At 45.1% G+C, this 20,647-nt stretch overlaps 1 protein-coding gene across 3 annotated transcripts in view; it reads right to left on the reverse strand.

Annotated features, from left to right (window-relative positions):
- Positions 1-1,899: 1,899 nt before the first annotated feature.
- INTS10 (integrator complex subunit 10) overlaps positions 1,900-20,647 on the reverse strand; it is a 29,893-nt gene continuing 11,145 nt past the window's right edge. For 2 of the 3 annotated variants that reach the window (XM_080928314.1, XM_080928315.1), the window contains 10 exons: positions 20,218-20,387; positions 19,302-19,435; positions 17,151-17,304; positions 16,190-16,272; positions 14,805-14,957; positions 14,175-14,283; positions 10,545-10,624; positions 9,180-9,342; positions 7,915-8,008; positions 1,900-2,930 (listed from right to left, as the gene is read on the reverse strand). In XM_080928314.1, the coding sequence (XP_080784440.1) occupies positions 2,774-2,930; positions 7,915-8,008; positions 9,180-9,342; positions 10,545-10,624; positions 14,175-14,283; positions 14,805-14,957; positions 16,190-16,272; positions 17,151-17,304; positions 19,302-19,435; positions 20,218-20,387 (1,297 nt within the window). In that variant the 3' untranslated portion in view covers positions 1,900-2,773. Of the gene's footprint in view, positions 2,931-5,111; positions 5,190-5,932; positions 6,008-7,914; positions 8,009-9,179; positions 9,343-10,544; positions 10,625-14,174; positions 14,284-14,804; positions 14,958-16,189; positions 16,273-17,150; positions 17,305-19,301; positions 19,436-20,217; positions 20,388-20,647 lie in introns of all 3 variants that reach the window. The other variant, XM_080928316.1, reaches the window with a different exon arrangement.

Here is a 20,647-nt window from a genome sequence, read left to right on the forward strand (position 1 = left end):
CCTTTTATGCCACCCTAGGATGCAAATACCCAGGGCCTGAGCAATGCGTGCAGAAATGATTTTAAAAAAATCACACACAAGGTGGGATAAAAATAAATAAAAATTCAGAACAAAAGTTGGAGGTGCCATCTGCTCAGAAAACTCCCCTCATGGCACTTGGCACTTCCCCATTAGGAACGGAGGGTCAGTCATCTCAAAAGAGGCAGAAGTGAGCTTTCATGAAGATGTGTGAGTTAGCTACTGGTTGTTTCCTTTGACGGGGGACGAGCTCTGGGCTACTATGGGAGTTTAAGAAAAAACAAGGGGTTTGGGAAAGGGCCGAGATCAGAACTCTGAATCCAGAGATGCCATGATCACGAGCTCAGGAGTGTGGGATGGCGTCTGTGTTGTTCGAAACAGTTCATCAGCACACACTCACTGAGCAGCTGAAAGGCTGTTGTGCCATCTACGATGCATATGATTTACACTGATCACTTTCACTGCTTCCTCAGTACTAGAACTAAGGTTGGGGCTTTTGAACACGCTAGATGAAGTTTTATCACTAAACTATACCTCCCAATCCTTGTGTATTTGTTGTTCTATATGAATGCCTTCTATGAGCATATACCAGGATTTGCTGTTTGTCAACCTAATAAAGTTGATGTCATCTTTCCCAGGCTAGTTAATTCATCCTCTTGAAGGTCTCCCTAGCACCCTCTCGCCCCCTTCCCTAATTCCTGTTTAACATCATTGACCCAGGCTTCTAGCCTATAGGGATCTAATGGGGTCTTCCATGTGTCAAGCTTCTTCAGGTGTGAAACGACACCCTTAGCTATTTCCAAAGTGCAACTCAACCGCAGCATGGGGAGCACTCAGGGAATCCAACAAAATGCCTGGTCTCATTCCAACACCAGAACCACGGATCCCAATCTGTTACCTAATCACCAAGACAGAACCCAAGTCTCAAATCCTCATCTGCTCATGAGATCTGCCTCACAGGATTGTCCCAAGAAAGTATATGTGGAATATATGGCATTAGGCCTGGAATAGAGCTAACAGATGTTACAATTATGTTATTATCATTAAATCAATAACTGACCAGTGAGAGAACGAGGCAGCCGGAAGCTAACAGCCGTTTCTATGGTTTGGTGTATCAAGGTTAATTTTCACCCAACTTGTGAACTGACCTCAGTTCCAGCACCCTCTCCTCAGGTTTCCGTTTTCAGAAAAACCACTGCAGCTGAGTCCGAGCCATAGAAGTGTGTGCCAGGTAAAGGACACTTCAAGTCTTGAATTCAAAGGAAAGGTCACCCAGACAAACCTCATTTCCTTTACTTTTGCTTAAAACCACTGAGGTAGTCTTTTATCTCAAGTTCCAAACATAATAAGATACACAAAAACCATAAGGTGTCATTATTATATTAAATTTATAACAAAAATTTCTTCTCCCACTGGGCTAAGCTGCATTCCAGAGCACAGAAGCCAAGCTCTGGGTCTCAACATGTGACTGTTGATTGTACCCCAGAACATTAAGTCTTGGAGGTATGCAGCTGGCTGACTTGGGAGTTCTGGCCACAACATTAGTGTACTGACCTTCATTAGTTACTTCTTCTCATGGTCACCACAAAGCTGCCCGTGACGAGAGAAAATACCTGCACTGTGCCCAAGGTAACCCTGCCCTGATACTCACATCTGAATTTGGCATCTATTAGGAATGTAACTGTTAAATATAAACTAAACTATGTGATTTTTCATTTCTGATTTATTAACAAAATGTGGACAATCACAAAATCACTTTATATTTTTCTTCCAGATTCCTGCCCTATTCTCCAGCATTGAATTTTAAAGAAGCTGTAGCCCATGAGGACTTCTCAACAGGAAATAAATAAAATAGAAACCCCTACTGACAGTCTATAAATAATGACAGTTAAATGTATGACACACTAAACTAATGTAAAGTTAGGGCTAGTTTGAATACAATGACCATTGGGTGACACTATACAAATCCTGACAGTTGATTTAGCAAGAAAATCTACACCTCAGTAGGTTAAGACCCAAACCATACACAAGAGAAACAAAACCTTTGGAAAAAATAAGAATGCCTGTTCCTTTTAGAAAGCATCTGCAGAAGAACCTAGTCTGCAGCACCTAGAAAACACTTCTAGCTGTGTGCACATGTGTGTTTGCACATACGTATCCTTGGTCACAGAGTCAAATACAGGGCAGTGCTGGATGGCTCCAAGGGCCCAGGAGAGAGGAGGGTCCCCTGCCCTGTTTCCGCTATTTCTCCTCCTGGCTTTTCAGAGACACTAGAGCCTCTGACCGTGCCTGCTGTAGACTCAGCAGGGACAGGACAGGCTCAAGTTCAATTTTGCATAAAATAAAAGGTCAAATGTTATCTTGATGTGTAATACCACGCATATCAATAAACACACACCCGAGGTCGTGGAAGACGTGTTTCGTTATGTAAATATACCAAACATTCATTCCTCCATTCGAGTAGGTTGGAGTTTTGCTCCTTCACCATATGATCAGAAAAATAGAAGACAAATGTACCCTACTTGAAGCTAAAAATAAGTTTTTTTTTTAAAACTTCAAATTTTTAGGATTTTTATTTACAAAATGGATTGACTCTTGTTTTGTACAAATTAAAAACCCTGAAGTCTTAAAAATAGAAATAACTTCCTACACTCTTGGGATTGACTTCTGAGTTAGAATGTGGCACGTCCCTTCTTCGTCAGCCCTGGTGTGGCAACACTTGTCACAGCTAAGGTGCTGGTGGCCGGGAGGTCTATCAGGTCAGAGTCTGCAGGAGCAAAATCTTCTCATTAACGCAGAAGCGATGCAGTACCACCATCAGGTTTTCGCCACAGCGGGAGACCTGGCGCTCCATGGCCAGGCGGAAGTCCTCCTTCACACCTTTGGTGATGCCTCGAGTGACTGTGTGGTGCCTGAGGTCAGCAAAAGGGAAACAGAGGGGACTATGGTTAAAAGCAGTACCACGACCTAGTGTTACCTGGGTAGGAATCAACCTGCCTCATAGCTAAGTATAGTCACACACTTAAACCAAATTTAAAAAGAAAAGCTGCAACCAAGTAACCACTCCTGACCATTCTTCTCCATACTAGGCAGTATCTTCCCTGCCCTAGCCTGGGTCATTTTACACAGCTGAATGGTAAGTGAAATGTCACCTGCTTTGTCTCTGAACTGAAGCTCACACTATGCAGTGCCCTAGGGAGCTTTAGGTTCCACCTTCATGGGCCTCACTGTGCCAGAGTCCAGGCCACAGACCAAAGAGACAAGAGTAGGAAGAGGGAAGCATGTGCCAGTCACCAAGCAGCTCTCTGGCAGGCCTTCCTCCATGGCTGCTAAGTGCAGAGAAGCTCAGGCCTCTACACAGCTGCTGGGGTTTCCGGGTGCAGGCCTATCCCCAGGGAGCCAGGGCAGGGCAGATCCTTTGAGTGCTGTGTCCATCCAGACTGGTAGAAAAAGCAGAGGTCCTGGGGCCCTGATATAGAAGTGTCACAGGTTGTAAAGGTACAGTCACTGCTGTGAGGATCTACGAAGAGTAGAGCTTGCTCATCTGTGGGTGGGTTAGTGGGAGCAAAAGCCAAGAGGAATCTAACTGTGCCCCAGGAGCCGTGCGTTAGGACGGGAAAGGACAAACAGAACCCCAGAAATAAGGACAACAAAATGAACAGAGGAAAAGAAAAGTCCAGCAAAACTCGGTGGACTCGACCACAAACAGAGGAGTTTTGGCTGCTAGTTTGGTAATGTGACAATTTCAGACAAACAAAAGCTACCTCTGTCCCCCATCCCCTGACTCTCCTCCAAGTCATGAAGTTTTCAAGTAGCGAGAAAACTGAGGCTGTGGCTACCACACTAAATGCTTGTGCTTCTAAACCATAGTATCATGGTGAAAGTGAGCAGCTGTCACAACTCTGCAGTGCAGCAGTTAGAGGCCGTGTTCACACTAATGAAAACAACTGTGCAGCAGCCCACACACTTTAAAGGGCTTTTCTGGGAAGAGAGCAGCGCCATGAGAAAGCACGTCTTTCTGCATGGACGTTCCAAGTCTGGCTGGTTACTGGGTGTCTCTGAGGGTTAAGGGTCTGGTCCTGCTGGGCACAGGCTGAGGCTCACTGCTCTGCGGTGCCTATGGTGCCTTGAGACACTTCTAAGCTGGGTCCCTGGGCTGCAACCCAAAACTGAGCCAAGTACAAGTTACAATCATCTGCAGGCCATATGACAGACGACAAATTCTCCCCTAATACTACAAAAGACACAACTGAATATCGGCTTGTCATGGCCCAGTGGGGCGGCTTCCACACATGAGCAGCAACACAACTCAATACATATACATCAGAGGCTCTATGCAAGTCTGGACGATGTCACTGCAGTGATGCTCCACACGCCATGATTGACTGCACGGTCCCTAGAGCCAGAGTGTGCAGTATGTAGGTCTGAGGAAGTGCACAGCATGATGTCCCTGCCATAGCGCAGTGCGGCACGTGTGTCCCTGCTGTCACGTGCACGCAGACACAGCCAGGTCTTACGGCATAAGGACAGGAGTATCTAGCCAGATAAACAGAATCATCTTTGCTTATTAAATATTGCCAGATCAGAAAGGAAAGGTCTGAAACTTTAAGGCAAGGAAAGACTGTGTGAATGTCTGTAAGAGCAAAGAAAAAAAAAAAAAAAAAAAAAAAAAAAAAAAGGAAGAAAAATCCTGATCATTAATATGGAAATCTACAATCGAAGTTTACTTGTGGCACATGTATGTCAACATCTTTAATACTCATGACCCAAACCCTGGCATTTTATCCAAACAATCACAGCCTATCGCTTCCTTTAATACTCACTTAGTCTAGTACAGTTTTATTAAACTTGTTTCCCTCCCCAGATCCATAATGATTTTTATATTTAACACAAACACACTGGCAACTCATGGAAAAAAAATTAAACATGTTACAATATTTACAACCAGATGGTTTGCCGAGGGATGCAGAACAAATTAAAAACAAATAAATAAAGCATGAAAAAGAGCACCAAGGGACAAAGAGCTGAAAACCATGGGCAGGAAAACATGTTGACAAACAGCACACTATGAGCAGGTGTTTTCCACTTGGTACCTGTCAGCAGTCTGTATGCTGGGCTGAAGCACAGGTAAGAATTCCTGCTGCAGTAACCCCATGGGAGGGCTAGAAGGCCTTTAAAAAACAGCAGACAGCGGCATTCAAACACCCACACCAGCTCACCCTGCACTGCAAAAACAACACTCTGGAGAAGATACACGAGACTGGAAGCAGACTGTACAGAAACTTTAACCTCCACAAGCCCCTGGCCGTGTGTCTTCAAGGGACTGGGAGAAGCTGAGGGCCCACCGCACCCGCTGCTGGTGCCAGTCTAGAGGCATCTTGGCTGCTGGTCCCAGAGCTCTGCCCACTTGTGACTTGGATCAGTGAGGAGGAGGGAGCTGGGGTGGTAGTGGGGGGGTAACATCTGAGAAGGTCTGACTCAAACCCAGCCTCCTTCTCACTCTTCTCTTGCCCACGTCCAGAAATACACTCGGAGACGCCGGCTGTCCACCTTTGGCAGGACTGAAGCCCTGCGCTGAGCGGCCCTTCAAAAAGGGCTCGGAAGGCCTGGCAATGTTTTCAATAAAGAAAGGGTGAGTCTCAGATTTAGGGGAAAAACAAGGCTGGGACCCACGGTTTTGCAGAATTCTGTAACAAAGATTTAGCACATTAGCTGGTAGTCACCCTAGAGAACATCTTTTTCTCCATTTTGATCCAGTCTAATAGAAACATTTCTCTAATTTAACACAAATCAGAACATGTCTATATAACAATGAAGAAGGTATGCCTCCTTCTGGCCTGGCACCCAGTGCCTGGTCTGTACTGTACCTGCTCGCATCCCAGATGCTATGACAGGGACGGGCTCACAGCCTTACCCCAAGGGGAGGAGCGGCACACTGCTCACATCTCTGCCACTCATCTGGAGGGACCACCCAAAAGGTCTGCAATGGCTTCAGAGAATTTGTTTGGAACCCAAAGGGAAAAGGAATATAGATAGTTTTATTCAAGAGTCTGCTCACACCTCAGTCAGTCAAAGCTCTGTCTTATGCAGTTTGATTCTCTTGGTACCACTTAGGTATAGATGATCTGAAATACAGATTTCAAACTCATATTGAGACCTCTCGGAGAACATTCCTACAAGGTCAGATCACTAGTTAACAATCCCTAGTCCTTTGTCCAAGCCAAGTCATCTGCGGGTCTACTATAAAAGTTCAAGGACATTTTGGTTCGGTTGATCAAGACTGGAAAGAGAGCCTTGGAAAGCAAGACAGATGTCTCCTTGTACCAGTAAGTCTTCCAGTGACATTATCCGGGCAACTGAAATGTCCTCACTTTAAATTCCAAGTCCTAGGGACTATTTGCAGGTTAACACTGTTCAAACCAAGAGAGTACGGGGAGAGCAGAAAAGCCCAGTACAGTGAGGCCTGAGTTCAACTGCTGCAGTCTGTAGATCATTCCTTTACACCGCCACAGACATTCTCTGCAGACCAACCCTCTGTAGGGAGAGTTTGGTTCTAAGACCATCTATAGTATGACAATTTGAATGGTGGGTTATTGATGAACCTAAAAGCCTTGCTAAAGATATGTTAGCGTAATCAATTTCAGAACCTAGAAGTCCCTACAGAATACGGGTTACCTGGGATTCCATATAAACAAGCAACCTATTCTTACATGTGGGTAACAGCACTGAGAACCACGTCCCCCATGACTTTGGTTCATAATCAAAGCAGTCAATGGACAAAGGAGAGGACAGTGTCTAGGACACCTGAGTAAGAATCTAATCTACAAGGTCCTTGTCTACTCTAAACATGTCCTTAGTTCCTCACGGGACTGTTTAAGGTACATGATGCTGTTTACAGGATGGGGCAGGACGCTCCCTGTCTTCTTTCCGTTCTTTAGGACAGATGGCACTGGGCCCGGCCTACTCCTGCTGAGGCACACTAAGGAAGGGATGCTCACTATGGGACAAATTCCTACGTTACAGAAATCCAACCTCTTTCCTCCAACACCCCTAAGACTCTATGAAGACAGAGCAAAGTAAGGACTTTACTTTCAATAATTAAAAACTTGCTTCTGCCAAAATGGAGGGACAAAGCAGGTTTCTCGTCTCAGCAATGCATTCTTCCAGCTCTGGGTTCAGTCTCTTAGTGTAACTCTGACACTGATTTACAGACACACTGGGTATGTAGGAAGTGAAGAAGGAAGTGTGCATATGGTTCTTACAGTAGAGAGGATCTACTAGCCAAACTGCCCTGTGGACTGAGGAGAGAAGCAGGTTTTTGAGCTATTTATAGTACCATGAGAGGTCACTAACCTGATGTTCTCATCTAAGATCACCTGGGGCTTCTGCAGTAGCTTAGGAGTTCAGGGTACACTGGAGATGGAGCACTTCCACAGTCACTTTTGGGGAGCAGTTGTGTTAGAGGCACTAGAACCAGCTAGTTTGCTTTGTACCACACAAGCAATGAGGAAGCTCAGAAAAGCTAAGGCAGTGTCTAAATAAAGCCTGCAGATTCCCCCAGTCCATAAAGTCAAGCACAGTGGCTTTCAATTAAATCACTTTATGTCTAATCAGAAATGAATACTAAATTTTCAATAGGAAAGGACATATAGAAAGTTCTGTCTAGTAAAAATTTCAAAAGTAACAAAAATATCCCAATTTAAGCAACATTTCCCCCCCAGAAATGTAGCTAAGAAATGCATGTTTTTAAGACACCCAGAACAAGTAGACCCTTGAAAACTGAGACCAGTTTGGAATCCTTTCCATTACATTTCTGAAAGGTACAGAGATTTACAAGTCATGTAGCACACACAAGGAGAGCGCTGAGCTCCGGAGAACAGAGGACCATCTGCTTACTTGATCAGCATTCCTTGATTTGGGAGCAATTCCAGATGAATCTTCCCTCCTTCCTGGGTTCTTAAGTAAGCAAATTCTTCCAGCATGTCAATGTCTGTGGGCCACATTCAGGTCAACCAACTGGTAATACGCTGCCCTGTTCTCCCAGGTGAGGAAAGAGCTCTCAGTGAGGAAGAGCCTGCTTATCAGCTTCCAACTAAGAACCATAGTCAGTTCCTGATCCAGATACTGATTCTAACATTAACCAAACTGCCCTATGAAAAGAAACTCATTGCAGCACAGGATCTGCCGGGCTGGGATGGTGACATCACTCAGTGACATGCGAGACTCATGCTTGCATGGACTGCATGTGCTTGTGGTTCAGGCCACCCCACTGGAAAGCAATAGCACACGGTCTCCTGAAGAGATAATGAAACAGATTCTACATGGCCGTAAGAGCAGTTTCTTAGTAAGAAATATAGGAGATAGCAGACGGCAGGAGTTAGGAGGGATGGTATGGCTGACAGACTATGGATTAAACAAAGGAAGATATTTTCAGACCCAGCAGACAAGGTCTTTCAGATAGATGTCTGAGAACCCAGAGAATTCCACACACAATGTTACTTGATGCATTCTTCTGGGGAAAGTTATGTAACTTTCATTAGTCTTAAAAAAAATCCTAAAACCCGGTGATCAGGCGCTGGACTTAAGCAGTACATGTAGCCTTCAACTTGAGTGATTGTACTATGAAAAGCAAAGAAATTAAAGCAATCAAACCGGGGTGGTTCCCTCCATCCAAGGCTGTCTTCCCCTTACAAACATGGGAAGTCAAGTGCTGCCCAACTCACAGAACAACTCTGCCTCAGCAGCTGCTCCTTTGGCGGCTGTGATGGTGTAGGCCCAGTGCTAATATCTGATCCCAGGGCAGCCTGTCCCAGGAGAGGCCACAGGGGACAGTTTTTCCACAGATAAAGAACAAGGTCTATGCTACACCAGTGGCTCTGGGCTGGCCAAGAACTCACAGGCTATTTCGATAGCAGGCATCTTGGCTGCCTTCTTGGAAGTCAGCTCGAAGTGAACAACACAACAGGCACCGACTGTCCTGATTCCTTGCACTATAGCTTTGAAACTGAATCTGACGTTTACAAAGCGACCCCCCCAGCTCCATTTCTAACCCCTACTGCTCCTCCTTTCCCTACAGATAGTAAAAGGAGACCGGATCGCAGTCCATGAGGTCTTATGCTAACCATCCAGAAGCAACTGGGCTTAGTCCAGAGGAAGGATACTTGTAACGTAGCTGAAGAAGTTCTCATACTGAAAATTTCCTTGCTGGCAAATCTTACTGATGGCTTTCAGGAAAAGGTTCTCTCCCCGTGGCCACTCCTGTTGGAGCAGTACAATCACATGGCCCAGCGCCATGTCATCTCTGTTGTCTGTAAAAGCTCTGAGCTGCAAGACAAAGTTTATATAGAAGAAATAAATCCAGGAAATCCAGGCCATACCAAATATCACCTCCTAAGAAGGGGCTCCGAATATCAGTATATGCTATAAAACATGATTAAGACAATGAAAAGAAGGGGCTCCGAATGTCAGTACATGCTATAAAACATGATTAAGACAAGGAAACTGTTGCTGCGCACTGTGCCCTCCTAAGGAGGGTGGAGTCTAAAGAAGCTCCAGGCTCCGAGGGTTTGAGAACCAGGGATAAAGTTGAGTGTTCCTACACGTAAAGAGAATAAGCGGGGTATCTTTACTGTCCTATGTATGTGAGACAAGGTCTCGGCTATCACAGGCTGGCCCTACTTTTGTTAGGCAGCTGAGGATATGCCTCCGCTTCCCGAGTGCTGGGATTACAGATAAGTACCACCATGCCCCGTGTATGCAGTGCCAGGAACTGAATCCAGGGCTCATGGATGCTGAGCAAACACTCTATCAACTGAGCCTTCTCCTCAGCCTCAGAGGTGTCTTTTAAGGGGACAACTATGAGTGGGAAGATGCACAAGAAGCCATCACAGAAGGGCTGGGGATGGTGGAGCCTCAGACGAGGCCAAAGGTTTGGCGTGCCATGGACAGCTGCAGAGCATCACACTTGAGACGACTTCTCTGGTTCCAGGCAGCTACAGAGCTCAGTTAGGGTGGGACTCTGCATGGGGCAGTAACCTGTACTGCTGCACACACCCCACCCCAAGGCTCTCCTCCACTTTAGCCCAGGGTTGTGGTGTCTTCAGGGGTCTCGGAGCTCGCCAGTGTGGTACTGAGCCTGTGATGCTGCTGACCCTCATGTCTAAAAGAATTAGCTCCTCATACACTGGCAACCCCAATATTTATATTGCCTTCTTCTGCAGTAAACACATTCTGACACACACAACATCAAAAATCTTACCAGAACAGGCAAGAGAATTTGTTTGTCTGCCCTACTAATTACTACCCATACATTTCTCAAGGACAGGACTTACTTTCTACTCACCTTTGTTTAGTGTGGTTGAATTAAGAACAGAAACAAAACCAAAACGCACTTGTTAATCGCGAGCCCACAAGCTTTTCCCGTCTGCCTTGTAAACGAACAACAGCGCACAGAGGTCTGAATTCATGCCTCCTCAGAGCATTTCAAAGGCAGGCGCTTCTCCCTGCCACGCCCACTTCCAGCTTACCTTAAAGCAGGCCAGCATCAGATGCAGGCAGTATGGCATGATGGCCTTACTGGTACAGGGCAGAAGCTTCAGATCCAAACCTGGTACAAGGCCAGACTGTTAGTGACCGTTGCCATCAAAGGCAACAGTTTTGACAAAGAGATGTTTCACATGCTCCCTCAATAAGATAAACAAGTAACAGGATCTGAGAAACAGCAGACGATTAATTATGTAATGATGACATTGTTTCTGATTTCCATAGAGTTCATTTCTCAATTTTCTTTCCTACGGTCAGATGATTATTATATTCCAAATATGTACAATGTTATATAAAGGGGCTCTTACAAACCCAATGTGCTTGTCATTCAGCTCTGTGTGTGTATAAATATTCAGTCTGTATATATGTATGTTCACCACAAGTGTTCGGTACCTGTGGAGGTAAGAGAAGGTGTTGGAGCTCTTGGAGCTGGCATTACGATGATTATAGCTGCCACTGTAGGTGCTGGGAACATAACCTAGGTACAAGAATGCTGAGCACCCTTTTCAGGCCCTGGCCTCTCAGTTTATAAAATGCTAATATCTGGCTTTAATTCTTAAAGATTTTAATACCAAGTATCACAAAACCATAGGGGAGTCTTGTACTGTTTTGATATCTCATTTCCTGCTCCAGGGGTGCAGGGTCCAAGTGAGGTGACTATCACTTCTGGGCAGTGTGCATGTTCCTGCAACTCCCATGTAATCTGCGTGTTTACAAACACACAAAAATGTCTGGCATGTTTTCAGTCTACTAAGTCAAATGGTATCATATGAATCTTCTGCAAACCGGCTTCTGTGTTCTACCTTCTGTGCTTCAGGTTTGTCAACAAGGAGTTTCCAGGGCTACAGGGTATTCTATTGTTTATACACATATAAAAGGGAGTCATTCAGTCATGGATACCACAGCTGGTTCATGGGATTTCTGAATTTTCACTATTAAACACAATGCTTGATCAAACACATTTATACACTGACTTCATGCACACTTGCAGGAAAAACTTTAAGCAATGACATTCAAATCAAGATCTCAATCTTTTTCATTATGGACCGTGTTCTTTGTATCTTAAATATTCCTCTACTCAAGAGGCAAGAAGCAACAAAAAAGCAATGTCTTTACACACACACACAAACACACACACACACACACACACACACACACAATATCTAAAATGAAATGTTCTTTATCTTCACTAGTTATACTTTGTACTCAGGGGGCACGAATATTCCATTCCAGCAAAAAGCAGCATTTCTCTTTGAAACACATGACTCAGTCTGGAAACACTAATGTAAGGTAAAGGCTAGAGATGAGGTTCAGAGCAGGGTAACGAGGTGCTCATCCTGGAGAAGCCAACTGCTCTGTATTTACCCATGCTCCAAAGCGCAGGGACCACATGTTCCGTCCTCCTCACACAGGACCAGTGCTCAACAGGCATGCAGAACAGTGCTTCAACCACAGCAGTCTGACGGACTGTTTCTGCTGACCTACTGTCTGTACTTTCCTTACTCATTCCCCTTGGACAGACTGGCTGGCTGTTTTGTATTGACCTGGAGGATCTTATGGAAACTTCTAGATGCCACATTTTTAATGACTTTAGTTGCTATATAATCTTGTGTCAATCTGTGGCATACCTTGTCATTCTGACCAGTCTCCTGCTGGCATTTTAAGTTTAATCTGAGCACATTTACTAATGCCTCCTAATGGTCTGTGCTCTTTGTAACCTAGATCCTTCTCTACCTAAAAGGCATAGAGTTTTTCTTTCAAATTTTCTTCTAAACGTTTGTAAGTTTTAATTCATATGGAAATTTAGTACAGAAAATATCATTGTGTAGCCTGAAGGAGGGTCTCATGTTTGCCCTTTACACGCACTGACCTGTGTAATACCAGGTCTTCAGCTTTCTGTTCAGTTCCATCACCACCGCCTGTCACTGCTACCCCACTACTTTCAACCTACAGCTTTCCAACTCTGATCTGGACGTCAGGCTGAGCCAAGGCCACCAGCCACATGTTCCAGAGTCAGAGGGACAGTCGGCTTCAAATGTATTCCAAATCACTTGCTCCACCTCTGTGCGCTGAGGTCTTCCTCTCCCCACTCAGTTACTTTGGTGTCTTCATTGAAAATCTTTTGACATGTGTTTGTCTACTGCTTTTTAAAGATTTATTTATGAGTATGATGTCATCATGCACACAGAAGAGGGCATCGGATCCCATCACAGATGGTTGTGAGCCACCATGTAGTTTCTGGGAATTGAATTCAGGGACCTCAGAAGAGTAGTCAGTGCTCTTAACTGCTGAGCCATCTCTGCAGTCCATTGGTCTATTTCTTGATCTGCTATTCCTCTTCCTATGTTTTGTTCCTAACTGTCTTACATAATAAATCTTGTGATCAGCTACAATGGTTACTTTATGTTTTTCACAATTCTGAATTGGACTTCCAGGTATACAAAATTTCAAAGTTTACACTCAATGCTTTTAGTTTTAAAAATGCCTGTTGGGGTTTTGGTTGGGATCACACTGAATCTACACACACTGGGGAGAAAGCATTTCACAGGATCAAGTCTTCTGATGACACGTGGCATCCTTCAAAGTCTATTTTCCTTCCCCTCAGTGTCTCATATTCACAGTGCAGGGCGTCGGTGCCTCGCAATCGTCATTTTAAACTATAACCAAACATTTCCATCTTCTAAAAGCTTATCAGCATGCACGATTGCTTTTCACATTGAAATGTTTTAGAAATTTCACTTATTAATTTTGGTAGCTTTCAGACGGTTCTCTAGGCTTTTCTAGAAACAAAAACAAATGTGTGCCATGAATTAAGAGAGTAGCACTGTGCAGTCTTTTTGACTTATTTCATTTTTGAGTTAAGGTCTGATTTTAACCTTGGCTGGCCTGGAACTCTTGAGCACTGAGATTAGAGGTGTGCACCATCAAAGCCGGGCCGTCCCGTGGAAGGTGTATGCCACCAGTCTTCACGGTTGTCTGATGGATGGGTGGTACTGCCTGCCAGCTGACCTTAGTGGTGAGAAATAAACGTTTGTACTGGAAGGAATCATTCTCTGTCCTTCTCATGTGACCAGAACATGCTGTGGTGCTGCCGCTGATACCTGATAGCCTGTGGACACTATCTTCTGGATCAGCCTTGTTAGAATCTAATAATTTGATGCGCATTTTCACAGAAATAACGTCTGATTTTCATTTTTTGTGCTGACTCGGCTCTCGTTACTATTACTTCCCTCTTCTTTCTTTGTACTTAACTTGCATATGTACGTCTTAGGTGGAAGTTTATACTGTTAGCGACATATTAGTTTTTTTTTTTTTTTTTTTTTTCAAGCAGTATAGAATAAGGTAAAGCTCAAAAAGTCCCCAGAGGAATATGGTGGCATCCTGATTGCTAGTGCTAGGCAACACAGGAAAGCTGGCCTTCCGTGATAACAAACTCATGAAGTGGAAGCCAGGTTTGTAAAAGATACAGATTTACAGCCAAAAATAATCCCTTAGTTTTCCACAGGCCACTGCGGCGTGACCTCACTAGGAACCATGACATGTCTTGGCACATTGGCACAGGCCCTAAAGCTCTGGGGAAACTCCGTGGACTAAGAGCACACTGTGCACTGTACCTTTTCTACACTTGGGCTTTACTTTGGATGGCTCTTCCTGTGACTTCCCTCCATCTTGTATGGGGAGTACCATGTAGCACATGAGATCCAGGACTTTCTCACACGTCATCTGCAGGAGACAAGACCACGGGACTGACATGAAGGCTGAACCGAAACCAAGGCACACAACTGCAAACATCTAGAGCAAAGCAGCAGGCAATGTATGTACATGTCCTCCCATGACCACTGCTGAGAGCTCAACAGTGAACACAGAGGAAGCCACAGTCAGATTAAGTCTATGAAATGGGGACAGTAATCTATTCCTCACCGGTAAAAATACCCTGACTTTGTATTTACTAAAAAGCACATATATTGCTCATCTCTAAGCTACATAGCAACATAGAGACAGTTTGAGATACATGATACCTTGTGTCAAAAAATAGAACAAACAAATAATACCAAAGCCCAATTTCAGGGAGGTTACACTATAGAAACACCAAGTATGACAGGATCACTGTAGTTTCCAGCAGCAAATTAAGTAACAGGTATGAGTGGTAACATCAAACTCAAGGAAGCCTTGACCGGAAAATCGAGGGAAAGACATCTCAGGGTGTCATGGGGCCTCTGAGTGCACAGGAGCCCGGTACTCACTCTGTACTCCCCCAGAGCAAAGTGACACGCCGCCAGCTGGATGAGCGCCCTCTGGTGTTCTAAAGTCCCCTGTCCTGTCATCTGTGGCTGGGAAAGGGATCCTTGGAGAGCTGCTAAGTGATGAAGACTGGCTATTGCCTTCTTATATTGACCCTTGGAAAGAAAGCACTGACATTAAAACACACACTCATGCACGCGTGTGTGTATGTGCGTGCGCGCGCGCACACACACACACACACACACACACACACACACACACACGCTCATGCACATATACTTCTGAGCTTATTAAGCAAAAAGTAGCAAGCATATGTAAGGCACTTACATGATCATCTCTGGAGGAGAGGGGGACTCAGCAAGAAAATCTAACTAATGCTAGATGAAGTTTAGAAGCAGCCATCCCTAGGAATCCTGAAGAGATTAGCTCCAGGAACTCCATGGACACCAATCTATGCTCAAGTTCCTAATGTAAGATACTGATGGATTTGCATATAACCTGTATACACCCTCAAATACACTTGCTGCATGCATTCAATCATGAGGAAGAAACAGGTGGGTTTCTGGGTCTCTTGAAGCCCTGGGCCAGTAAAAGATCCTGTCTCAAAAATCAAGATAGACAGTCCTTGAGGAAGAATAGCACCCAAGGTTGTCTTCTGCTCTTCACACGAACACACGAATGCACACACACACACACACACACTAGCACAGATTTCTAATAGAGCACGTTTTAGATACACCATTTCTATAGAAGCAGCTCAGTTCTTATGAAGGACAGAGCAGCAGGCTGTCCATATCAGCGTCTGGGTAGCACCTGTCTACTGTCCCCATTCTGGGAGCTACAGAAGTGCAGCAGGCTGGAAGGAGGCCCTGAGCAGGGAGGCCATCTTCTAGTGAAGTATGTTTGGGTAGGTAACCCTCACTCAAACAGACAAACGGGTCTAAGTGCAGGCAGAGGTCATTTGACTAGATGGATGACAGCAGGGAGAGACAAGCTGAGGGAGGTGACAAAGGTGGATGGGCACACAGGGCAGCTGAGCGGTGGAAGAGCAACGCAAACAAATCCAATTTAAATGCTATAAAGAAACCTAAGATGTTTGAAATGGAAAAACATTAGTTACAAACACTGAAAATCACTTATGCCATCTTCAGTGCATAGCAGGGCAGAGATTAATGTGTGTGGGGAGTTCTTGCTTCTGTACACAGGGACAACAGGAACATGACTGGACACAGGAGACGAAAGCAGACTATAATCTCACAACCACGGAGCACTGTGAGCTGTGAGGCAGTGGGTTAGCCGTAGAGAAGCAGAGCACACCTGTACACTGACAGCAGCTCGCAGCGTCCCAACCCTCTAGACACAGCAGCAGGGGCGCCTGTCACTCTACCTGGTAGATGATCATATCTGTGAGGAAGACTCTTAGCCACAGCCAGGTGTCTGTCTTCCACGCCAGACAAATTCTTGTAAATTCTGTGTGAGAATTCAAAAGCACATTCACCCAAACTGGTAAACATAGAGGCAGCAAAGGGAAAACACACACACACACACACACACACACAAACACACACACACACTCACACACACACTACTGAAAGATAGACGGTTCCTCCTACCACTGCTCTGGATTTTCTGGTAGGCAATAGAACCAGGGACTCTTCTCGCTGACACTCGAGGACCCCCTTTTCACACTGCACTTCCTTAGGTGTGCGTGTGCACCATGGGGCAGGTGGGGAGAGTCAGCTCTCCTGTCACCTCACAGGGCCATCAGGCCAGTTGACAGGCACCTTCACCTACTGACCAACCCACAGGATGTCTATACACCAGCACTTGTGAAATTTGAAAACTTCCATATATCCACAGTAACCAAGGCTGTATTTCCTTACAAAATATAATACAACCTATTTGACACAGGGATAACGGGCCTAACAGAAATCAATGACCCCATTTTCACAGGAAAGCACAAACTGTTGGCTAGCAAACCCAGACTCAGGATGTCCTCTGTCAGTTCCAGGCCAGCCTGGTCTACATAGCAAGTTCCAGGCCAGCCTGGTCTACATAGTGAGATTCCATCTCAGGAAAGACAGTAGGTTTTCTCCACTTTTCCACGCTAACGTGCTGATGGCGACGGAACCCACATTGCCCTCTGCACTGCTGAACACAGGCAGCGTAGGAGGAAGGGAGACAGAGCATGAGGTGGACGGCAGCGATAGACACGGGGATCCACACACCACCCTTCCCACTCTGCCCAACCCTGATGGTCAGAGACAACTGGTTATCTGAATGCCCAGCCCAGCTTCACGGGGCTACGAGCCCACATCAAGTGACAAGGTGATGTCGATGACACTCACCTTTGTCAAGGAATTCCAGGGAGCAGAGTAACTCCCAGCTCTCCCGGGCCAGTTTGAAGCTCTCGAGCACTTCGATGGAGTTGCTGAGCTCAGCTTTACTGACAACAATGTGCCGACTTCTGCCTTTCGCTGAACATTCTTCGTCATCTGAGCTCTGCTTGTGGGATGAGAAGAGCGCGCTTCATTGAAGGTGATCACAGGCCGAAACCCTGATCTTCCTTCTGTCTCCTACAGTTATTACGTGTGCTCAGCCTAAGTTAACATCGATCTCTGATGATCACTGCATGATTTCATCCTGACATTCTCATGCGGTCAAGTTGTACCTTTAAAATTAAGTTTGTTGGTTTCTGAAGAGAAAATCTTATAAATCCAATTTAATCAAAGTCAAATCAAATCAAAGCAGATTCTTACACTGAGAATGTGTAAGAGGTGCTCGCTGTAGTTTTCCTTCCTTACTGTGTGTGCATTAATCGATGTGGTTCCTTACAACAGTTTGCTCACGCAGATAATCTGAGGCCGTTCTCCCCACGAGCGCCCCTTTTGCTCTGCACACAGGTCCAGGCCCCAGCCACGCCCCCTTCTCTCTGCTGGGGTGTGAGTCTGGAATTTGCATGTATCTACTCATGAACGTCCTCTGTGATTTATAGGAAAGATTTCTACTACTGTCCACTTCACATCATACAGAAGTGAGAGAACTGTAGAGAAAGGCCACCGTCACAAATGTCCCCGGGCACGGCAGGCCAGGCTGCCACAACAGTCAAGGTGAAACAGGTTCCTGAGCTTCATGCTGGTGAAAATGTCTTCACTCAGTTATTCTACCCAATCCCCTCTCCAGGCAAATAGCCAATGAATGGTCCCTAGCTTTCAACACACTCAGACCATTACAGTGTGCACAGAGGCTTCACTGAAGCACTTTCCCCCCAGCTAGCCTCACAGAAGACCCCTCCTCCCTGGGGTGCTTCCTTTCTTTAAAAATAACTAAAAAAACCATACAAACATATTTTCATTGTTCTTAATTATGTGCTTGAGTGTAGGTGTTCTCAGATGCCAGGATTGTTGAATTCCCTGGAGCCAGAGTTACAGGTGGGTGTGATTCACCTGATATGGGTGCTAGGAAATAAACTCCAGTCCTCGGGCAGAGCAGCAAGTACTTCTAACCACTGAGCCACTTCTGCAGTCCCAGGTGCCTCTAGGCTAAAGGCCTTTCTCTGTGCCTTCAGGCTTTACTGTCCTGCTGCTCCTTGTACCTGAGGAATCTCTCCTGTCACACTTGTCCACGCACGCATACACTTTTTACAAACAAAATCTAACTGCTGGACATCCCATTTCATCAAACTTTTGTTCCATAGCAGGTACTGATGAACTAAGATCCCATTACTACCATAAATGGTGAATTCGACAGTATTGCAACAGGAGGAAGACAGTTCTGCTTCCAAATTAGGTCAGACACTTCTGAAAGAAGCCCAATTTTGGGGGAAGACAGTACAGCCTTCTGAACAGCAGTGACAGTTTGTCCAGCTTGAGGTACAGAAGGATGCAGAAGCTTTGAGAGGAGGCACTGAGGCAACAGTCAGACTGAAGGGAACACGTGTGCGTGTGCCTCGAAGCAGGACCACTGTTTGCTGGGCTCCCAGGCTCATGATAAGAGCTACAGAGTGAGGCCTACTGAGACCTTCTAAAGCTTGACTAAAGCCTTCCTGAATCTGTGGGGCTGACCAGGCTGCTGTTCCCATCCCAAGGCCAGCATCCATCACAGCATCCTAGACCAGCAGCCAACAGTTCCCAGGCGGGTTTATAAACGTAATCAATCAGTGAAAAACATGGTAAGTAACTAGACCTTGACACTTTGAGGCTGCTAGCTGTTCTGTATGGTTTAATATGTCTGCCCCATCCCTGGCTTCTACCCACAGATGGCACTTACTAATCCCTCCACACAGAGCCACAGCTGTGACAATCCAAAGTGTCTCTAGACATTGTCAAATGAACCAGTGGGTGCAAAATTGCCTCCACTGAAGGCAACTAACTTATATTTAATTATACTATCATTTAGTAAGTGGTATTATTTTAGTTCCAAAATGACATTTTACAAAGATCCATCTCTGGCAAATGATACACACAATCTGTTAGCGATTAAGTGAAAAAAAGGGTTACCATGGTTTTTTCTCTTCCCTCAGCTAGCTTCCTCTTCTTGTGTATGTGTTTGCTGCGATCAATTTCTACATCACCGTACACATTGGCTACATCTTCCAGAAGAACTAGTGGCACCTGGCTTGGGGCGTTGGGACCTGTACAAAGGACACACGTGAACATCAAAACTAAAGTGAAAAGAGTAGGGAACATGAGCAGGAAGTAGCAGGTCAAATGTCACATGAAAACAAAGCTTTTAAAAATATGCCCAGTGTGACTAAGGAAACAAGAGCATACAAACAAACAAGAAAAAAGGCTGCACGAATCTACACTAAATAGCTGTTAAAGGTGCTCTCAGTGCTGAAACAAACGATGGCTCCTTCCTCACACTCGTTCTGATGCATCTGTAGGTGTTTAAGCAATGACCACGTAGTACCAAATGTTTGTGACTGGTATATATTATATCCTAACTACATGCTCCAAGCCAAAACAGAACATACAAAAGAAGTAAGTCAACATGCAACATATAATGTGCAGTTTATTTAAATTTTATTTATTGTGCTGTATAAAAATCAGTTTTCAGGTTTGTTTTTTTCCTCTAAATTTTGTTTTAGGCTCTTTGAGAAAGGCTGTAGGCTGTCCTTGAACTGACCCTGTGTTCTCATCTTCCAAAGTGTTGATCCTTTCAAACAGAGGAATCACTGTCCCTGTTTAGTTTTATATGACCACTATAGGTCTTAATGTAGAAATTTCTAGTGAAAAGTATTTGCATAAAACTTAAGCCAATAAAATCAAATAAAACCAAATAAAGTCATCAGTGACAAGGAGTACTAGTACTAACTTCCGGCTTTTCGATCCCACAGCACTGGTGAACTTCTGTCTCCTTCCTACCTGCACTAAGTCAGTATTTTGGGCTTTACACAAGAACACGTGCACTAACCTTGGAAGAGAGATGGCTGTATGCTGCTGACGTACTGGAACGCACTCTTGAAGAACACCAGCACCGTGGAGTAGAGCACTTGGTTTTTATAGTTGGTGTGAGTGTCGCTGTCGAAGCTGTTCATGTACCTGCAGAGCTCCTTCATCCGGTGCAGCATGTCACTACAGCTTCTGACGGGAGGGGACAAGATTCACGTACTGCCTGTTAGTAAAAGCATGAGACAGAGCTCCCGGAGAACCACTGCACTGGCCAGACCAGTAGGTATGGGGCTTTAAGCGCTTTAACGAAGCAGTAGATGATTTTTATTTTCTGTACATTAGTGTCTGCCTGCATGAATGTCTGTGTGAGGGTGTCAAAGCCCCTGGAGCTGCTGTGTGGCTGCCTGGGGACTGAAGCCAGGTTATCTGAGTGCTTTTAACTGCTGAGCCAT

The sequence above is a fragment of the Micromys minutus genome (genome assembly GCF_963924665.1).
Source record: "Micromys minutus genome assembly, chromosome: 14".
NCBI classification, from domain to species: Eukaryota; Metazoa; Chordata; class Mammalia; order Rodentia; family Muridae; genus Micromys; species Micromys minutus.